Below are 20125 nucleotides of genomic sequence, written 5' to 3'. Positions count from 1 at the left end.
TAAGAAACATACCTGTATTGCTCTTTACACCATTAACAAGCCCTTTTCCTGGATAGTTATCTCCCTTAGAAACCTGGAAATCAGATGTTCGAGACAAATGGAGTGTCTTTTCAGAATCTAATCTTTTAAGAGGAGGACCATGAGGTGAGGAGTCTTTAAATGCTTGTTTTATAGGGGTTGTGGACCGTCTGGTCCTTGATTCACTTTTACGTGCTGGAGATGCAGACTTTGGCTTCCCTAGGTTCTTCTTTAATCCTTTGTTGGTTTTAAGGTCTTTCTTGAGAGGTCGCTCTGTGTGGCTTTGGGCATTAACAAGTGCTTCTGGGTCTACCATACACACATCAGGGTGGGGTGGTTGAGGAACAGGGTCTTTCATTGGGACTGGTGAGGGATCATGGCTCCTTGGAGAGGTTGAATGGTGACCTCCACCACATCCACTACTGGCAGACATTTTGTCCACTGGTAGATGCTCTGCATCTTCATCTGAGTCAAGGTTTCCTTCAGCTGTGATGGATGGACACTCCTCAGTCTCAGGTGGTACATCTGAGTCAGACTGAGAGGGAAGTGACTCACTCAGAGAGGTGGGAGGGGTTTCTTCTCCTGCTAGTGATACACCATGTCCAGTTGCTATGCCACTAGGATGGGAGTGGGAGCTCTCCTTGCTGTCTCCATGGTGGCTGTGGGCATGGTGACGCTGCTGCTTGTGAGATCTCCTTTTAACAGAATGCTGCTCACGTTCATCATCAAAGTCATCTTCCTTGGAGCAGTCACTTCCCGCATCCTCTTCTCCCTCCTCACTGGATAAATGGTGTGGGCTCGGGTTAATAAATGAAGGGGAGAGTTCCCCTTTGTGGTGTTTGTATAATGGAGGTGACTGAGAGGAGCTTGTCTCCATGCAAAGATCAGAGGGTCGAGTTAAATCATCTTCTGACTTTTTGGAGGTCTTGGAGCATGCGACCTCTTCACCTGCAGAATGAGATACAAGCAGTGTTTGATCTTTCTGTTCTTTTGAGTCATGTTCCAGCACATCCACTTTATCACCAGGTCCTGCTGGTCTTAAACTTGACTCCTCCCTTATTTCAGAAGAGGTTTTTTTAATCGACTCATGTGTTTTCTCAGTATCTTTTCCTGACAACTCTTCTTTTGGTGGATACGTCCCCTCTCGTGTTTCTTCTTTGGACTCTATATTTTCTTTTATTTTTTCCATCTGTTCTTTCTCTATACTCTCCTTTTCTTCCATAGCTTTTTCTTTCAAATCTTCAATTTTCATCTCTAGTCCTGTTGTTTTAATATGAGTCTGTTCCTGTTTCAGTTTATCATCTACTGATCTCTCTTCATCCCCCTTTCCTTCTTTCTTATCATCCATGTTCTCCTTCCTCTGCATGATTTCCTGTTTTCCCTCGATTTTGCATTTTTCTCTCTCCTCTTTTTGCTGGTCTGCTTGATCTTCTTTCACTTTTTTAGCATCATGTCCCTCATATTCCTTCTTAAACTCATCTTTCTTCTTTTCCTTATGTTTTTCTACCTCCACTTGATTTGTATCTGGTTGGTCCATGGTGCCAGCTCCAAGTGTTTCACTAATTTTACTTGAAACAGCTTGAGAACTTAGGCAAACTTCTGATGGCCCATTTGATGACCCTACCACAGTCTGCTGTTGTGTGTGTATCTGCAGATTAGACTCATCAAGGATATCTGTAGTTGTGGCTTTCAGATCAGCTGGTTGTTCACATAGTGACTGCATACTTAATTTTTGATCGTGATGTGCAGGGCTATCACATTCAATTCTACAGGGTAAAGTTCCTTCCTCTGTACTGCTTGCATGATCCTCTGACTCCATGTCAGAGGATTCTTCCTGGAAGAATCTGTCTGCTGTGTCAGCTTTCTTTAAAGGAGCAATATTAAACATAACTGGTGTAGCAGAAACTACTTCAGCCTGTAGTGGTGGAGGTTTGGATGATTCAGGTAATTTTGAGAACTGTGGTTCAGTCACACACATTTCTGTTTGGTTGGAGGGCTGATCTTTGTCTGATTTAATACTTCTTGTATCATCCTCTGACTTCTCCTCTGCTGATGATGTTTGGTCTTGAACGAAAGATTTGCTCTCCTCTAGTGGACTGAGTGGAGAAAACCTTGCAAGACTGGATATTGACTCAGCTGTTGTTGTTACAGGTGTGAGCCTTTCAGAGACTTCCATGTATTCATCTCTTGACTGCACCCCAGAGCTTAAATCCATTGCTAAAGATTCCTCTTCTTTGAGAGAAGAGTACTCATATGATATACTATCTGCATCTGTTCTCAAATGAGAACTGTGCATAGTAATAGGGCTCTCCAACCCCTCTCTAATGTGTTGCCCTGTTGAATATGAGGCTGATGTTGATGAAGAATAAGTAGAAGATGAAGATAAAGACTGAGCTGCATCAGATATAGCTATCTGGACACTCTCCATGAATTCTACTTCCTCTGGCTTTTTATCAGAGATCTGCATATCACATTCTTCTTTAATTTTTGTCTTGCTCAGTTCAGGAGATTGTACATTGCCGTCTTTTTCCACTGACTGCTCGGCTTCCTTGCTGTCAGGATCCTGATGGTACCTCAGAACAGATGCAGGCCCTGCTGTAATTGTCGCACCCTTTTCAGAGTCATCTTGACATAGAGAAGAAGAGGTGCTACCTATGACTTTAGTAATTGATTCAGCTGTCTCTTCTTCCAAAGTCTCTCCTGTAGCTCCTGATGCACTGCCCTCCTCCCACTTTTCCTTCAATTTGTATGACTGCTTCTCCTTTTCCTCTTGTTTTGTCTTACTTAATGTATCACTAGCATCATCAGATGTTGCTTTAGACTCTTTCTCTGACATTTCCCGGGCTCCTTTTTCCATATCCACATCACTGACTTCATCTTCTTCACCTTCCTCATCTTCATCCTCATAATCATCCTCTTCTTCTGCCAGTATCATCTGACTTTTAATTGGGTATGCTTCTATTTCTCCACTTGCAAACGATGATTTGCTAGTATGACAGCTTGCGCTGCTTGTGCTCTCCGATGCAAGAACATTGTCATCAACATGAGGTACGTCAGCACAAGCAGCAGCAGAAACCTGATTATCTAGATTCTCAGGAAATGACTGACTAAGAATTTTCTCTGGTGGGGAGTGATGAACAGAGGAAAATGGGCCTTCTTTGCTGACAGATGAATCTATCTTTAGTTGCTTAGCTGACTCTGTGTCTACTTTATCTTCCCTTTTTATGGCTTGACTCTCTGGTACACTCTCAATATGGGCTGAGGTTGAGGGCACTGATGTCTGAAGGGTTAACTGATCTTGTGATGGAGAAAGCAGCCCTTGTTTAGTAATTCCAACAGCCACAAATGCCTCAGATTTAACAGATGTCACAGAATCATCACTGGCCTCTGTATGAGAATACTCTTTCTCAGTTTCGGATTCATCAGGCTGTGACAGATTGGAGGCAGAGGTGCAAGGCTTTTTTATCGACAGCTCTGCTCCAGCATCTTTTTCTTCCTCTCTATGAAGAGAGGTGCCCTCCTTGCTAGTCTCCTTCTCTTTCTCTTTCTCTTCCCTCACCAATTTCTCTGATCTGTCTTGGAAGTCACTGGACGACAAGGAACTTGATCCAGATGTAGGGGTGATTCTGTTGTCATAGGTCTCCACATAGGTAAAACTCTTGTCCATGTAAGGTGTATCTAATCTCTCTCTATCTAACAATTCTTCTTGGTAACTCACCTTATTATCTTGTTCTGAGCAGGTACTGGGCCCACTCAAAATACCTGCTTTCATCTCTGAGAAAGAGGTATGGTAATCAACTTTGCTGAATGATACTGGTTCTTCATCACTTTGTTCATCTATGTTACATGCTGCTTCAAGCAGGGATGACTGGCTAACCCTTCTATTGTCATCTACATCTACCTCAAGATTAGGATATTTGTCTTTATCCTTTCTGTCTTTGTCAAGGCCCTTTGAGATAGGCTTTTCATAGGGTTCATATTTAGATGGCTCATAGCTACCCTTTTCTAGTTGGCAGGTAATGCTGTCATCCTTTTTTTCTTTCTCTGGTTTTGTCTCTCTATCGGCAGCCCTTTCGGAATGCTTTTTATTAGCACTGTCTGTTTTTTGAAAATGTAAAGATGACATTTCTAACCCTGGAGAGGCCATCTCTCGCTCTCTTTCCATTTCTCTCTCCAATTCCTTCTCAGGTTTCACTGTGTCTGCTGAGGAGACCTGTGTTTCCAGCTTTTTAGACTCCTCAACACTTGGCTGACTGATGGCATGGGTCAAGAGTTCTGATCGTGACACAGAACTAAAATCTTCACCTACTGTGGACAGCAATGTGGTCTTCGGTTCATCTAATTGACCTGACAGTTCCTCTTTTACAGTGCCTGTTATGGATGGTGTTTGATCTGTGCCACTTTCCTTTGTTTTGTCTGAGGCCCATGGTTCTACTGATAGTGGTCTTGAACCTGCACCTCCCATGCAGACAGCATCTCCTTCATCCTCCTCTGTACTTTCTTCATGATCTGAATACTTTGATGGAAATTTGGAGCCATTCTCTGTTTCTTTAGATATGGACAGTGAAGCTTCAGGTTTAATTGCCTCAAGACACTTCTCTTTATATTCTAAATTCAACTTAGCACTAATGTCCATTTTTTCTGTTACTGATGGTAAGGTATCATACACTGACAGCATATGTTTCTGACTTTCTTCTTGCAGTTGTGTTCTGGATACAAGGTCTGTATCTGGATATTCCAGATCTTCTGCCTCAGAACTTGATAATGACGTTTGTTTTGGAGATTCTTCTAGAGCCGATTTCTCAGGTTCTTGATGTAGCATTGCTGGGATTTCCTGTTTTACTATAGCCTCTTTTATAAGTGCTTTCTTAGATTCTAAATCAAGTTTAGAATCCACTGTTGAATCTGACCCAGGTAAAGAAAATTGTTCGGGTAAATACTTGATTGGACTCTCTTTTAAATGTGTCTCTTTGGATGCCAATTCAAGTTTTGATGAGACTGTTTCATCATATACAGGATATAAACTTTCTTTTTGCCTCTCATCAGGTTGATCAGATTTAGAAATGCTATCTGTTCCTTCAGGCAATGATTCCAAAAACTGTTTGCTCTCTTTCACATGTATTTCTTTAGTTTCTTGATCTTTGTCAGATGCCACAGCAGTCCTTTCTGAAACTGATTCAGGTTTCTGAAAAAGGACCTCTTCTACTTGTTTGTCTTTAGATTCTTTATCCCCTTTATATACTGAATCAGTCCTCTCAGGTATATATTTGAAGACTTGGGATTGGTCATCAGCTATATCTTTATCCTTAGGTTCATGATCTACTTTTGGATCAGCATCTGTTTTTTCAAGAGCCGATAGTGGTAAATGACATTTGATGTCGTCCATTATCTTATCTTTAGATTTCTCATCATCTGTTGTTACTGTAATCTCTGATGTGAAAGCAGTCTGTGTCTGCTGTGCATGTTTGTCCTCAGTGATTGTATCTGTTATTTCTGAAGTGAACTGTGTTTGGAATTGTATGTCTTCTTTATCTTTAGATTCTTGATCTGTTATGCAAACTGAATCTGTTTGTTTTATAACTATGGATGTTTCAGATGTACCCAACATTTTAGATTCATAATCTATCTTTGAAGGTATGTCTGACTTTTCTGAACCAAGCTGTGCTATAGATTTGATTTCTTCTTCATGCTTCTCTGTGGATTCCTTACTGTGTTTCAACATTACATCTGGCTCCAGCTTCTGAGGCACAGTTTCCTCGTTCTGTTTCTCCTTAGATATTTGTTTATCTTTCATTTTTAAATCTGAGTCCTCTGACTGAGCTTCAGGCTGGCTCTCTTTTAAATGTTCATCTTTTGATTCAAGAACAGATTTTAATGACATATCTCTTTTTTCTGAAAATGATGTCTCCATTTGAAATTTTATTTCTTCTGGAAATGTGTGTTTAAATTCTTGGTCAGATTTGTAGATTGATTCTGAGTCTTCTGAATCAGACTTTGAGATTTCAGGATGGCTTGTTTTATCAATTAGCTTTTCTTTAGGTTCAAAATCAATTTGAGATGATGTGTATGGTTCCTCTAACGTTCTTGTAGTTGACAGAGTGTCATCTGCAGACTTCTTTGTAGGTTCTTCCTCACCTTTGGAGAGTACATGTGTCTCAGCTGACAGAATCTGCATTTCTTCCTTTTGTTTTTCCCTAGATTCTTGAACCTGTTTGGATGTGAAATCTGTTTTTGAATCACTCTCTACTACATGCATATCTTTTGATTTATAATCTGTTTCTGAAGAGATATGTTCAAATGAATCTGCTTCCTGTTTTTGAGTTTTGATATCTCCTGTTGTTGCATCTTTATATTCTTGATCAGTTTTGGCTACGAGATCTGTTTTTTCTGGTGTCAATGGGATGAGAGAATCTTTCACATGCTCTTTAGAAATCATTTCTGTTTTTTCCAAAGCTAACACCTGAGATTTTATTACTTCTATCTCCTTTTGTTTAGCTTCTGGCTCAGTTGTGTGGGATGCATCTGTATCTTCTAATGCTGGTGGCACAATTGTGGTTTTAATAATTTCTATTGTCTTGTCAGTTATCTGATTCACTTTATCTAAATTTTCAGGTGCAGTTGATTCATCAGGTTGTTCCTCTTTTGATTGTTTTGTTATAGATTCATCCACTGCAAATGTCTGGGCTCTTGCATCTGTTAAATGTAAATCTTCAGTTTGTTTACTGGCCACATCCCTCTTGTTGGATTCATCATCCTCCTTAAAGGACAAACCATCTTTTTCTGGTTTAGACTCCAAGAAATGATATCTGATTTCCTCAACTTGTTTCTCTTTAGATTCTTTATCTTGTTTAGGGGCTACATCTGATTTTTCATGATTTTTTTGAGATATCACAGTTTGGGAATCCACTTTTGGGATATCATCTTTTTTCACAGATCCTAAAATTATACCTTGCTGCTGTGATATATCAGATTGCTTTTCTTTTGATTCTAAAATTGACACAGCTGCTTCCTTATCTGTCTCTAGTAGTGAGGTCTTCTGATAACCTCCTTCTTCTTTTTCCTCTGCATCCTCTTTCTCATCTTCATAAAGCTCTTTTTCTTTTTCTTTTTTCTCTTCTTCTTCTACAGAAGTTGAAACACCAAGTGATTCATCAACATAATCACGATCATCAAGGAACTGGCCCTCCCTTTCTTCTGCAATTTTGGCTTTGCTATAAAAACTGAAATCACCTTCATATTTATCCTCAGGCTCTTCTCTGCTTGTTTGTACCATCAGCCCTTCAATTATTTTCTCTGCAGGTAAATCGTCGAGATCTTCTTCTTTAAATGAGGATTCCTCCTTTGTAGTCAGTGCAGTTGTTACAGCAGTGGGCTCTTTTTTCTCTTGCATTTGATACATCTCTTCCTCTTTCAATGCAGTCTGACTCTTCTCTTCTGCTTTATGAGCTTCTTTTCCATCTGTTTTAATAACTGTGTCTGGTTCATGTTGCTCAACCTCATCAGTTAATATTCTTGGTTTCTTACTCTCTTTTTCAAGTTTAAACTCAGGGGGGCAGATTTTCTTCTCCATGTCTTGTTCCAGCTGTTCAGGGAATATACTGGCTTTACCTTCCACAGGTGATGCATGAAGTGGAGAGTGGGTGGCACTAGGTGGTCCAGATTGTGTAGGAGAGGCCATTTTAACAGTGCTGTCATCTGGGCTGAAGCATCGGTCATCTGCCTCTGGAAAACCACTGGACTCTGAAACTAGTGGCTTAGAAGTCACAGGAAATGTAGAGTGTGTTTTTTCAATGACCTCAGAGGCTGCATCTTCTTTAAATGTTGGCACTGTTTTTTCTGCCAGCTCAGGTGGGGACACTGATTTTTGATCCAGAGCAGACTCCAAAGATGAAGGCTCAGGACTTTTGGGCCTGCCAACTTCTTTGTCTCTCTCTTGGAGTTTATGGGAGATTGTATAACTTTCCTGTAACTTGCCAAGTGAAATATCAACATTTGGTGTTTGATCTTCATACTCATCATCCTCCTCTTCATCATAGTGGGGAGTAGTTTCAACTCCTTTGGGTTTTCCCTCTAAGGGAAGGGCTGGACATTCCTCTGAAGGAGGCGATTTGAAACACTTGTCCTCTTCCAGGGAGGATGTTGGAGAGATGCTTCCAGCAGAGTGCAAATAATCTTTTCCTTGGGTAACTTCTGTTTGGGTTATGGGATGTACTCTATTTACTGTGTCCAGAAGTAGTGAGCTCTTTCCGGTGTCTTCAGACTGAGGTGCTGTGACAGATGCCACTGACTGATCCTCAGTAACAGATGTTGGAAAAGAGGAAAGTTTGTCATACTCTGTGATTGATGTAGCTGATGAGACATGTTCCTCCTCTGCCAATGGAGCTGCTATTATGCTAGTATACACTGAAATAGCAGGTTCTTGAATACCCATAAATGCTTTTGCTGTTCCATCACCCATTGCTTGCATTTCCTTCATGCCATGGATTGCATCAAAGGAACCTGTTTGATCTGGGACTGAGACATCATAGGTTCCAACTTCATACTGAAGGTGAGGTATCCTATCCTCAGATTCCTCATGAATCTCCTCATCTGAAATTGTCTGCTCAGTTTCTGAGTAACCGGGTATGGTCTCATCCTGAATATATGATAAGCTCTCTGCTGCAGCCGCTCCTTGGACTGTTGAGGTAATTCCAGCTGTCACCACACCCATATTGGACAGGTATGCATCCTCATCCTCTTTGGCCAGCTGGGTCTCCTCACCTGTTTTGCACTCCCATTCCTTTGTGACCTTTTTGTCTGCACCCTCTTTGATTTCTTCATCTGCAATGGCATCTAAATCCTCTGCCTCCTCTAGCTCTGCTTTTTCAATGACATATTCATCTTCCACCTGCCCTTCTTTAACTTCAGTCTTTGCAATGTTTGTAATTTCTTCTTTGCCTCGATGCTTTTCCATTTCCTCGACCTCATGTTTTCTATCAACTCCCTCTAAATCTTTGCTGTCCTTTCCTACCCCTTCATCTTCTTCATCTCCTATACCCATGTCCTCTTCCTCCTCTATTGTTTTCTTTTCAATGGTCAGCACTTCCTCCTCCTCCTCATCTTCATCCTCTATGGCAGTGCCTTCATCCTCAAATTTATCACCTTCCAGTGTCTGTTGCTCCTCTGCAACTTCCTCAGTTTCTCCCTTCATTTCTACAGTTACTGGCAATTCATCTTTCTCTGAAACTTTTGGTTCCTGGATATGTGGTGCAGTTTGAGAAACAATGGCCTCCACTTTCTCATCAGCAGTGTCAGTACTGGGGCCCAATTCTTCATCAGATGGTTTTGAAGATGGAATGGCACTTTCATCTTTCTCAGGCTGGAGTATCAGTTCAGTTGGTTTCTTTTCTTGCAACTCCTCAAAATCCCTTGTCAAATCTTCTGGAGTTGAAAGAATAGATTTGACTTCCCCTGTTCCATTCTCTTGAATCTCAGTCTTGGCTTTCTCAGTACTTGGTTCTGACACAGTTTCTGCATTTTCCACTTTAGCAGTCTTGCTCTTTATTGTTTTTGGTTTTCCTTGGGTTTTGGCTTTGTGAAGAGTCTTCCTGACCTCTGGTGTAAATGGTTTTAGATCAGGCTTGGTGATTTTCCTTAGTTCTGGTTTTAAAACATCCTTGCCCTTTATTTTTTTCTCATCTTTTTTTACCAAGTCATCTTTTTTTATTTCACGTTTTTCTTTCTTGAGCTCTTTCTTTTCCTTGTCTCTTTTCTCATCCATTTTGGATGCTCTTTCTTTAGTGTATTTTTTCAGTGATTTCTCTTTCAGCAATCTTTTCTTTTCTATTACCTCAGATTTTGGTTTCAGTGGTTTTGTGTGTTTTTTCTCCTCTTTCTTTTCAGACTTATTCTCCTTGACAGAATCACTCTTTGTCTCAAGAATGGATGTGTCCTCCTGTACATCAATTTCTTTCTTACTGGTCTTTGTAGGTGTATGCGTCTTGGGAGACTTAAGACTTTCTTTGCTGTCAGTCCTTTGCTTTAACTTTGTCTGTTTTACAGCAGATGCTGAGATTCCAGAGGCTATATCCTTTTGTGTAGCTACAGGATATCTCAGAAAATCAAGGTGTTTAAGCTTTTCAAGCCCTTCAAGGATTTTATTTTGTGGTGCATTGCCAGGGAACAGAACTCTGACAATCTTCTCTGTTGGGCTGGCAGGAAGCCACACCACAAGTGCTGTAATAGATGTTAAGTACGGCACAGATATTTCTCCCTCCTTTCCGTTGGGGAGCACAATTCCAGTTTTAGCCTTGCTGTTACCAGCCCACTTCTGCATCAAAAACTGCATTTCCTTACTATCCTTCACAGGATTGAGGACAAACATATCTAGCCTTCCCACACCCATTTTATGAAAAAGCGTGATGGGTTCAATCGTATTACTAACTACTCGGAAAAGAGGTTCAGACCTAATTCCAAGCTTATTGAGGTACTGCAATGTAAGAGATGCCTCTTCAATACTACGCTTAACTTTCAAGTTTGACTCAGATGTGCGTAGCTTCTCTGGAACATTGAAGAACACAACTCCAAGTTCTGGTGAGATTAGGTTTTTCATCCAATCACTGTAAGTAGTGGAGCCTTGAGATTGTTCTTCCTCCTGCTCTGCTATCTTCCTCTGAAGGAGCCCATTGATACCTGGGAGGTTGTCAGCACCAATGTGGGTGAGCAGAATTGAATCAATACGATCCAAGTGTCTAACAAGCTTCCAGAAGCATGATCTTCTCTCAGAGCCACCATCAATCAAAATGTTGAAGCCATTGACGGCAAAAAGTGCAGAGTCTCCTCTTCCACCAGGGAAGATGTAGCAGCAAGGTTTGGACAGTTTCAGGAATCCTCCAGAAGTTGGTGGTTCAAGCAGGTCAAAAGGAGATGGCACATCTACTGTCTCAGAAATGTACTCTGTGAACTCTGTGACGCCATCCATTTTGGGGAGTATTGGCACAGGATTCAATTTGTAGTCCAAAAATTTGCTTAAGTGTTGCCCCAGAGACGTCCAACCTGCCTCAAGTCGGCACGACACAGTGAGTGTTTCCCGCTGCCCTGGGTCAACTTTTTCCTGCAGGTTAGTGACCTACATGTGGTGAAAGCAAGAAAGAAGCAAAATGCAGAGTAGTAATCAAAAACCGGTAAAATATTAATCTAATCTTTTTTTTCAGATCCATGATAAATCAATTCAAATAAGGCAATGTATGTTTGACAGAAATTACATTAGCCTAGACAATATGTTGTGTACTAAAGACTAAAAGTTGAAAGGCCTCTAACTTACCCCGGGATCAGCAAAGACACGTAAAAAGGCTTGAGAAGTAAATACTCCAGTTTGAAGAACCAGGTCACCTTGGTCTGAGTTTTGCCCACTCAGGACCAGTAGCTTGTGCACAGCTGGGTCAGACACAAGAGAATGGATCTAGGACAAAGGCAAGACATACAGAGGGTATTTAAAAGAGTCATTACAGAACTGCTTTGCCTTTGTGTTTTGGCAGGTCAAATAAGTATATACCTGGTAGTCCAATAACCTATGTTTCAGAAATTTTGTGTTCATAATTGGATAAAAAAAAAAAAGTCAAACTCCATAAACGTGTGTTTTCAACAGTGTCCTACCTCTGAAAGAACTGTATCCTCTGATGGATTGACTAAGACAACTGTCTCGAGTACATCACTTCTGTGGTGCAGAGTCCTTTGTCCTGAAAGATGCATGCAAAGATTTTACTGCTGATATAGGTTTTTTTTTTGCAGTAAAGAAAAAAAAATCCTTATTTGATTTGATTTCATAATAATGTCATTTATAAAAGAAGATTCAGTAAAGCAATATACCAATATATGACTATGCCATCAAATAAAAACCAGTTGTTTGATCTGCAAATAAATAAGTTCAAACAAATCCTAAATAACAGCACTGAAGGTTTGTGAAATTCCATCACCACAGATATACCGCTTAGTGCTCTATGCTCATTTCTGACTACAAAATAAAAAAATATGCATTCAATCACAAGAATCATGTAAATTCTCACTTAACACTAAACACGTCTGCTAAGTTTCTGTTAAGGCGTCTGTTAAGTATGATTCAGATAAAGTGAACTGAAGACTGCACATAAAACATTCATTCAAATCTAATCAACAATGCATTAGTTCATGCTACATTTTTGCTGACTCATTGAATTTCAAGTGAGGCATCCATAAGCAAGTTACTGCAGTGCTCAGTGCAGCTTTATTGTCATATTAATCTTCACGCCCCTTAAGAACAGTGTCGTGAATGGGAAAACGCATTGAAGCACTAAGGTTACTAGCAGCAACTGCATTTGTTGAAGTAAATGAGCAAACTTCAGGCAGAATGAATACCATTGCGTAGTATATCTCTTTTTAATCTACAGTAAATCACAGATATCTTGAACAAATTCACTGTAATGCTTATAGCTAAAACAAATGCATGCAAATGTTGTAGCATTGAAGAACAATGCAGAAAATAAGCAGGACTCTGAGAATTCTCAAGACATCATCTATTGTTAACAAAATATTACAGTTCATTTAGATTACAACCATGCATATGGTGATAAGTAGTGGGTTTAATAAATATAATAAACTGTAAAAGCATATCCATACATAGCTGACAGTGGGAGGTGGGGAAACCATATGTCACAACTTAAAAAAAAAATCCTTACTTTTCCAACATATCAATGGACAGCAAAAACAAATGTGATCTTTGGCAGCTGTGGAAAGCCTATTATGATATCAGGCATCAGGCTATATGTGGGAATTAGTGAAGGAATATGTGCTAGTAACACAGCATGACTAGAGCATGGTTTCAAGCTGGCCTGAGCCCAGAAAGGCCTTCATCACCCAGATGGAAACTAATATTGGGCATTTCGATGAAGTACAGCATTTGCAATAACAGGTAATATATAATAATAAAGGATTGTATAACATTCAATAACGTAGAATACAAATGAATGCAGTAAAACATTAGTCAACAATTCTCAACAAATATCTCAAGATTCATTTGCATTGTAGGCATTCAGTGACATAGCAGTTTTGAACAAAAAGACATTTAAGATACAAAAGACTACAATGAGACTACAATGAGACATCAAAATAAGATTCCTGTTGCTGCTTCGAGAACTTCAGCAAAGTTATCACTCAAAAGCTACCTGAAATAGTGGTTGTCAAAGATTGCTTCTGGATTCTTCTAGAAGATCCTACAGCAGTCAGTGTTACCACTTCTTATAGGTAGAAGATATTACATTTTCAGACATTTTAAGGTGTCTGAGCAATTACAGGTATGTTAATTACTTATCACCCGAATCATCATATCTTAAAATCCAGTGCAACTTTACCACTGTCTTAATCAGCATCTACGATAAATCCTTTTCACATTATCTCAAGGCTTGTGTCAAATTGCATGTGTTGTAAACCTTTAAAAAGGATGTTCAGGGAGCTTTTCTGTTGTCTGTATGCCACTATTTCACAACATTTCAGAGAGGGAGAAAACATAACATTATGATGACTGATGTAACTCCTTGTTTACACTGAATAAAATAATCCCTTTTTTGTTTCACCATGAAGATCTTCATCTTACGTAACAGTCAGGAGGAAGAAACATGCTTGAACTGTATATTCATTCTGCATTCACACTTGAATAGTTTATAACTTATCACTGCAGCTTTTCTAAAGGAACATATTCCTTGGTGCTTTCGCAAAATAGTCGGTCATTTCTCAACCATGTCTCGCAGTCTCGTTACAGTCCTACCTCAATTGACCTGTTTGCTATAAATATCCACTCATGAACACCCAAAATGAGAGCGCTATGTTAAAATAAGCTCAAACGGAGCACTGACAGGACGCAGACCAAACCACTGCACTGCTCCAGATAGTTTGCTCCAGATATAATCACCCCAGAGGAAGAGGCCTATGGATGCCAGGAACAAAAATCGCTTTATCTGAGGTGAGGAAACTCGAATGTTTTTCCAGAGCATTACTTGATGCCATCATATCATGTGAGTTTAATTTTGCCAACATAACCTTGAGATATTGCTGTAGTGAATGTGATCAGCAACACTGTTTCAGCTGCTGAAAAAGCCAAGCCTTCCGGTATGTGCTTGATGACTGTCAGATTGAGGGTGAGAGCTCACGCTACAGAACATTTCTCTTGCTCTTGCTCTTAAATGCGTATAAATAACAAAACAGGCTAAGGCCTTTTTTTGTGAACCCTGTAAAGCAAGAAAGTAAGTTCAGAAAAAGATAATGTTTGCAATGGGTATACTGTAATCTCATTTTGACAAATGTGTTGATCCAGAGCAGTATGAAATGAAGTGCCAATAAACACTCCATTGGAGTTTAATAAACAAACATTGTCTATCCTATGATTAGCTAGGCTTTGCATCTAAAACATCCTGGCTTTGTCAAGCCATGAGACCCTTTTTTTGCAGTCTAGACTTGACCTTCTGGGTACCTTCATAAGCGCTGAATGCCCCAGTTTCTTCATGTAATCCTTCACCTGTGATTTGGCAATGCAGAATGATTCTACTGTTAAATCAGTTCTACATTCTATGTTCTAAGTCAGCATCTATGTTAATTGCAGATGTGTCACTAAATCCAGAATCACCATCTGTATTTAGTGGCACTGAAGAGCACGCCTTCTACACATAACTGGCATATGTAATAAAAACTGTAATTCTCAGTTGAATTAAATAGCCAAAATACCCTATTTAGTGATTCACCAAACCTTTTATAATGAAGGCATAAGCACACAAGGCTGCTAGCAAACTAGTCCCAAATGGAAAAGCTTAATATGAATATTAAAGACAAAAACAAACAGACCAGAATACAAGAAAAGAGACAGGGAGGACAAATAAGGAAATAAATGATCAAAATGGTGACAAGACAAGGAAAGGGCAGGAGCACATACTTGGTGCACTTCCACTGTTTCCTAGAGACAAAAAAAACTATGGCTCAATCTAAGCCAACTATGAGCTCAGAACCCCCACCAAACCTACTACTTCACATTTGTGGCCAAATCCTCCTTAGCTTTGCCTGGTATAGCACATTTTCTTTGAGAACCATTAGTAGTAGTATTTAGCTGATTTTGTGTGTGTGTGTGTGTGTGTGTGTGTGTGTGTGTGTGTGTGTGTGTGTGTGTGTGTGTGTGTGTGTGTGTGTGTGTGTGTGTGTGTGTGTGTGTGTGTGTGTTACTAGTTATATCTAGCTACTTACCATCCATACTGTAATATAACAAATCTACCCAAAATTGTTAAAATTATCCCCTTGTGTGACTATGCTTAAGGTGAGATATAAGGTAGAGGAAAATAATTGCGATTGTAAGTTTGAGAGGGCCTCTTCTGTCTCTTAAGTCAGGTATTACAGTATTACCACTGAACTGAGACTGAAGCAGTGAAAGGATTTACAGAAGGCTTATGCTTGGATTTGAAAGCTGGCATCAAATAGACTGAAAAACAATATTTTTTACTTGTATACAGTAGCTTACATGAAACAATAACTCCTTTAAAGCATCTTGAACACTCAGTCATGAATCAATGCGTCTAAAAAGCTATTTTATTGTACTGCATAAGCTGAAGTTGTCAGTCTCAATAAAACATGGAAACATGTACAGTCAACTTCTTAATGGTTTTAAGCTAAAAAATAACTCTTACACTTGTACATTACATATCTAGCATATGCTCATAATTTCCATCTGAATAAAATGTAAATATTGAAAGTCCAGAGTAAGATATACGCTGAGTAATAACGTTTTTGGATTGTTTAAGGTGTGATGGGCATGTTACCCTGTTTACTTTGGAGAGTTTACCTTAGTTTCTTTGCACAACAGAATAGAAGCTTGATAATGATAATGACACAGCATGACTGCATCTAGTCCTAGGGTGGCTAGGACAAGTTTCCTGCCTATCAAGGCATTTTTCATTTTATTGAATCAAAGGACATTTACCATAGTGAGACCTTTCATATGCCCTGACATAATATTTAAATTTAAATTAAAATATGGTAATACTTAATAATAAATGAAGAAGCATTATAAGCATTATAACATTACACCATTCAGAACTGTCATGGACTGCTCCTCCCCCTTAAGTCACGTGGTACGGCCTGCCACGTGCAGGGGGATCCACATGTACTGTTTGTATTGTAACCACGCCCCCCCCGCCCTGCGGCACTCAGGCCAACAGCAACGTTACACAATGACCAACCACCACAGGAAGCCTACTCCCTCTGCGAAGGACGGACTTCCTAGCGGGGGGTACATAGGCACCCCCCGCACTACCATCTGGATCCCAGAATATTGGGGAGAGGGCCGCGACCAGTGTCTGCGTCAACTCCAGAGGTGGAGGGCAACACCCCCAGGAATTTCTTGGGGGGGGCCTGAGGCCACCGGGCCTGGGCCGAGGAGGACCAATGTGCCCCACAAGGACCGTAAAGAGGGTGGTTGGGTGGAGCCAGCGGGATCTCCGGAGGGTAGGGCTAAAGCCCCAGCCCCTTCCCTTCAGTGGACTCGCCAGCAAGTCTGCAGGGGTCCGCCCAAAGCCCCGGAGACAAACTGCCTCTGGGGTGCTCCAAGAGTGGTGGAGGAGAGGAGGAACGTTCAGGGGAGGAGCACGCCCAGAACTGGGGCAGAGGTGCACCCCTGCGTGTCTGTAGTGGCCACAGACATGTCTACAGCGCCTGTGGAATTAGCAGGTGCTGCAGCTCAGCACCTTATATGTTTGTAGACTGGCGCTATTGTTTATAAGTGTCTGCGCCTTGTGTGTGTTTTTTAGGCGCATCACGTTGTGGGAAGCATACTGGATGGACCCGAGAGAGGCAGGAAGTCTGCCTTTCTCCCTCGTTCGGGGAAGACTCCTAGGAGGAAGGTTTCTGGCCCGCCTCGTGTTAGGTGGGCACCAGGCAGTGCCGTGCCATGTGTGTATTCACACGGCAGCCTGCAGTTCGCTATCCTGGAAGGGGAAGCAGCAGGAACCGTGCCCCTAAGGAGGGGTCGTCTTCGGTGAATGATCCCCCCCACACTTCACATGAAGCGTACCGGAATACCCTGAGAGAGGCAGGGACGCTGCCTCTTTCCTTCTACGAAAGTCTCCCCGGTTGGCGGTTCCTGGCCCATCTGGTACTAGGTGGGCACTCGGCAAAACCGTGCAGTGTTTGTGTATGCACTGCAGCCTGATAGTTCCAGTCCCACAGGTGGACGCTTCGGGAGCCGCACCCCTTGGGAGGGGGTTCTGTCACGGACTGCTCCTCCCTCTTCGGTCACGTGGTATGGCCTGCCGCGTGCAGAGGGAGCCACGTGTACTGTTTGTGTTGTAACCACGCCACCCCCCCCCCCCCCCGGGATTGCACACAGGTGAACAGGGTTTAATGTTAAATGTCTCGTGTCTATTTAAACCCCTGTCCATGTGTACTCACTTTGTTGGTCATTGTCACTACTTATGTTTCAATCTAGAGTATTCTAGCCGTAACGTTGTTTCTGTGTAATCGTCTAGTAATGTATCAGTGTTCTATGTTTAACGTTGTGTACAGTTGTGTTTTATGTCATTAAATGTTACACAATGTCAAGGGAGTCTGTGCGTCCTGCCCCTTGCCCTGCGGCACTTGGGCCAACAGCAATGTTACAAGAACACTATTGAGTACCTGACTTGATGGATTCACTGTCTTGGACTTTGAGGCCTAATTTAAACTAAATATAGCAAAGATGCAAAAATGTGCCATCTATGACACTTAAAATTGAAATAAAAGGAATTTCACCTAAAACTAATCTTGTAATAATTTTTTTTTTGTTCATAACAATATCTAGTTCCTTGCTTATAATATAATGAGAAAATGTTTTGAACTACCAAATGCACTAAATGGAGAGCCCTTATTTCCTGGTTCGGAAAAACAGAAACAGCCAATAGTACCCATATTCAGTCTAGCCAAATAATACCTTTTTAAAACCTTAGTAAGCCAAAACCAGGAACTACACATTCCTTTCCTAATAGCATGCAGCAATTTTAAAATGCTTTGTTTCTCATCATATCAATACCAAATATGAATGAAAATTGGTCCCTAATTACCTTATTCCAAAGACTCTTAACCAACCTTACATGACACACATGCCTTCATTTTAAAAAGTTGAATTGTAAAATAGTAACAGTAATATCAATTGAGTGACTGAGAGGCTTCTTACTGATAGAGTGCTGTAGTAATGGGTGCAGGAAAGCCAAACACAAATCTAATGCTGGTTTTCAGCAGTAATGTCAGTTTGAGCAGCCTCCAACATATCCACCAACATAGTCACCTAGCAGCAGTAATGAAAGACAAAATTTTTCACAGTTGACAAAGAGGGGAGAGCGAGAGAGAGAGAGAGAGAGACTAAGTTCACAGCAGGGACTCGTGACATCATGTCTCAGGACCTCTTCCAGCAAAACACCCTTAACCGCCACACAGGATGCATCTTTGCATGCCTGTACTGCTCCATGAACCCTCTACACTCACACAGACTACTGCAGCAGAGCTAACCATACCCATCTCCCTAGTCTCGCAATCAGCATTGCACTAGGGATGCCTAATGCACTGGAAAGGGTAGGCCATTTTACAGGAATGAATCAAACTGTCACTGAAGCTGTTACAAGGCCTAAATTTTTCTGTCTGTGACTCATTGATTACAGACTCTCAAGCAGGGTGTACGCAAAGAAAAACAACCCAATGGATTCCCCTAGCACATTCTATTGCAGCACAGGCACTGGACAAAGGTGCAATGTGTTTGCTTGTGTTTGCTGGGGATGGAAAACTCGATTTAATTAAAGCTGTGTCCTAGTAGTGGTTGCGGGTCCTGACCAGCACCTGCAGGCTGAAGCACCTTTCAATTCATTAATCCCTCATACTGTGGCTCTTTGTTTCAACTAAATCCAGAAGGATTAGCCAAATGAGTAGTGCCTCAGCTGCTCACATAATAAGCATCTGAGCATAATGAGGGTCATTTACTAGGTTGCTAGATTGTCTAAAGTGTAAGCTAAGGGGCTGGGCTCTGTCCTTTACTTCCTGCAGAGTCAAGTGAACCAAGTGAAATGAGTGATTCAGTAGAGCCTGGCCGCTGATTGTCCCTGTCTGCTCCCTTTATGGCCGCTAGTAACACTGAGCCAGACAGACATGTCCTTCAGCCCCTGTGTATGTTATCATAAAGTCAAATGGGACGTGAAGCTCGTCTATTAGACAAATGACCACAGACATGGTGTGATGGAGGTGGCAAAACCCGATTTGAATGTGGGTCATCTGAGGCAATAGCTGGAGGTCTGTCACCCCAAAAAGACTTGCTGGCATTGCAGAACTTCTGGGTTGTTCCTCACAGTCCAAGGCACAAGATAAGATTACACTGGCCTATATTATCCCTATTCTGAGGTCCTTGTAGCAAAGGCGGGTTTGCAGTGACAGCCCTGTATCCGAAACCCACAGCTAACGAGGGAAACTCACCTCATGAAAGCCAAAGGCCACATCTGAGTGGAAGATTAATCATTTCAGTATTGATTTCTTATGAATAATGGATGTTTTGAAGGTTTCTCTTGATATGTATATGTTACTTTGATGTCTGCAGTCTAATATGCTCTATCTGAATCTACTGTCTGGAGTCCAGAGCAGTCCAGATGCTGCTCCAGAACTAGTTTTCCTTATCTTATTATCTTAACCTTATTACCACTTTGGTTTCAGGTCAGTATGAATTACTAATCTCTACTAGTGCCATTGCTCAGACACAGTTTACCACCAGTGCGGCACTAAGATGAGCTGGTATTTCCATATGAAATGCATTTTCCAGTACACAGACTGCAAGCAGGTACAGTATTTAGATGGGACTGCACTCATGGCACTTCAGGTGATGTTATATTGCCAAATATGAAACACTGTTTATAATATGACCAGCCACAAGCTTAGGAAAGTGACCAAATTCGACAAATATATGCTAGTCAATGATGTAATGCAACTCTAACACAGTACTTTAGTAAGACTCTGTTGGACTCTTAATGAGAACCACAGAGTCACCTAAACCTAGTAGGTCCTTTGGTTTATCAGTGATTTTGGTCTATAGGAAAACAACGTCCACAAT

The 20125-nt window shown here is 41.1% G+C and overlaps 1 protein-coding gene across 2 annotated transcripts in view; it reads right to left on the bottom strand.

Annotated features, from left to right (window-relative positions):
- Positions 1–20125, bottom strand: part of map1ab (microtubule-associated protein 1Ab) — a 34459-nt gene that overhangs the window by 2993 nt on the left and 11341 nt on the right. For both annotated transcript variants that reach the window (XM_027013865.3, XM_027013866.3), the window contains 3 exons: positions 11653–11735; positions 11321–11458; positions 13–11125 (listed from right to left, as the gene is read on the bottom strand). In XM_027013865.3, coding sequence (XP_026869666.2) covers positions 13–11125; positions 11321–11458; positions 11653–11735 — 11334 coding nt within the window. The remainder of the gene's footprint in view (positions 1–12; positions 11126–11320; positions 11459–11652; positions 11736–20125) is intronic.

This window comes from Electrophorus electricus, chromosome 16, assembly GCF_041902795.1.
Source record: "Electrophorus electricus isolate QZ-2024a chromosome 16, ASM4190279v1, whole genome shotgun sequence".
Lineage (NCBI taxonomy): Eukaryota > Metazoa > Chordata > Actinopteri > Gymnotiformes > Gymnotidae > Electrophorus > Electrophorus electricus.
This window is presented reverse-complemented; position numbering and strand designations above follow the sequence as displayed.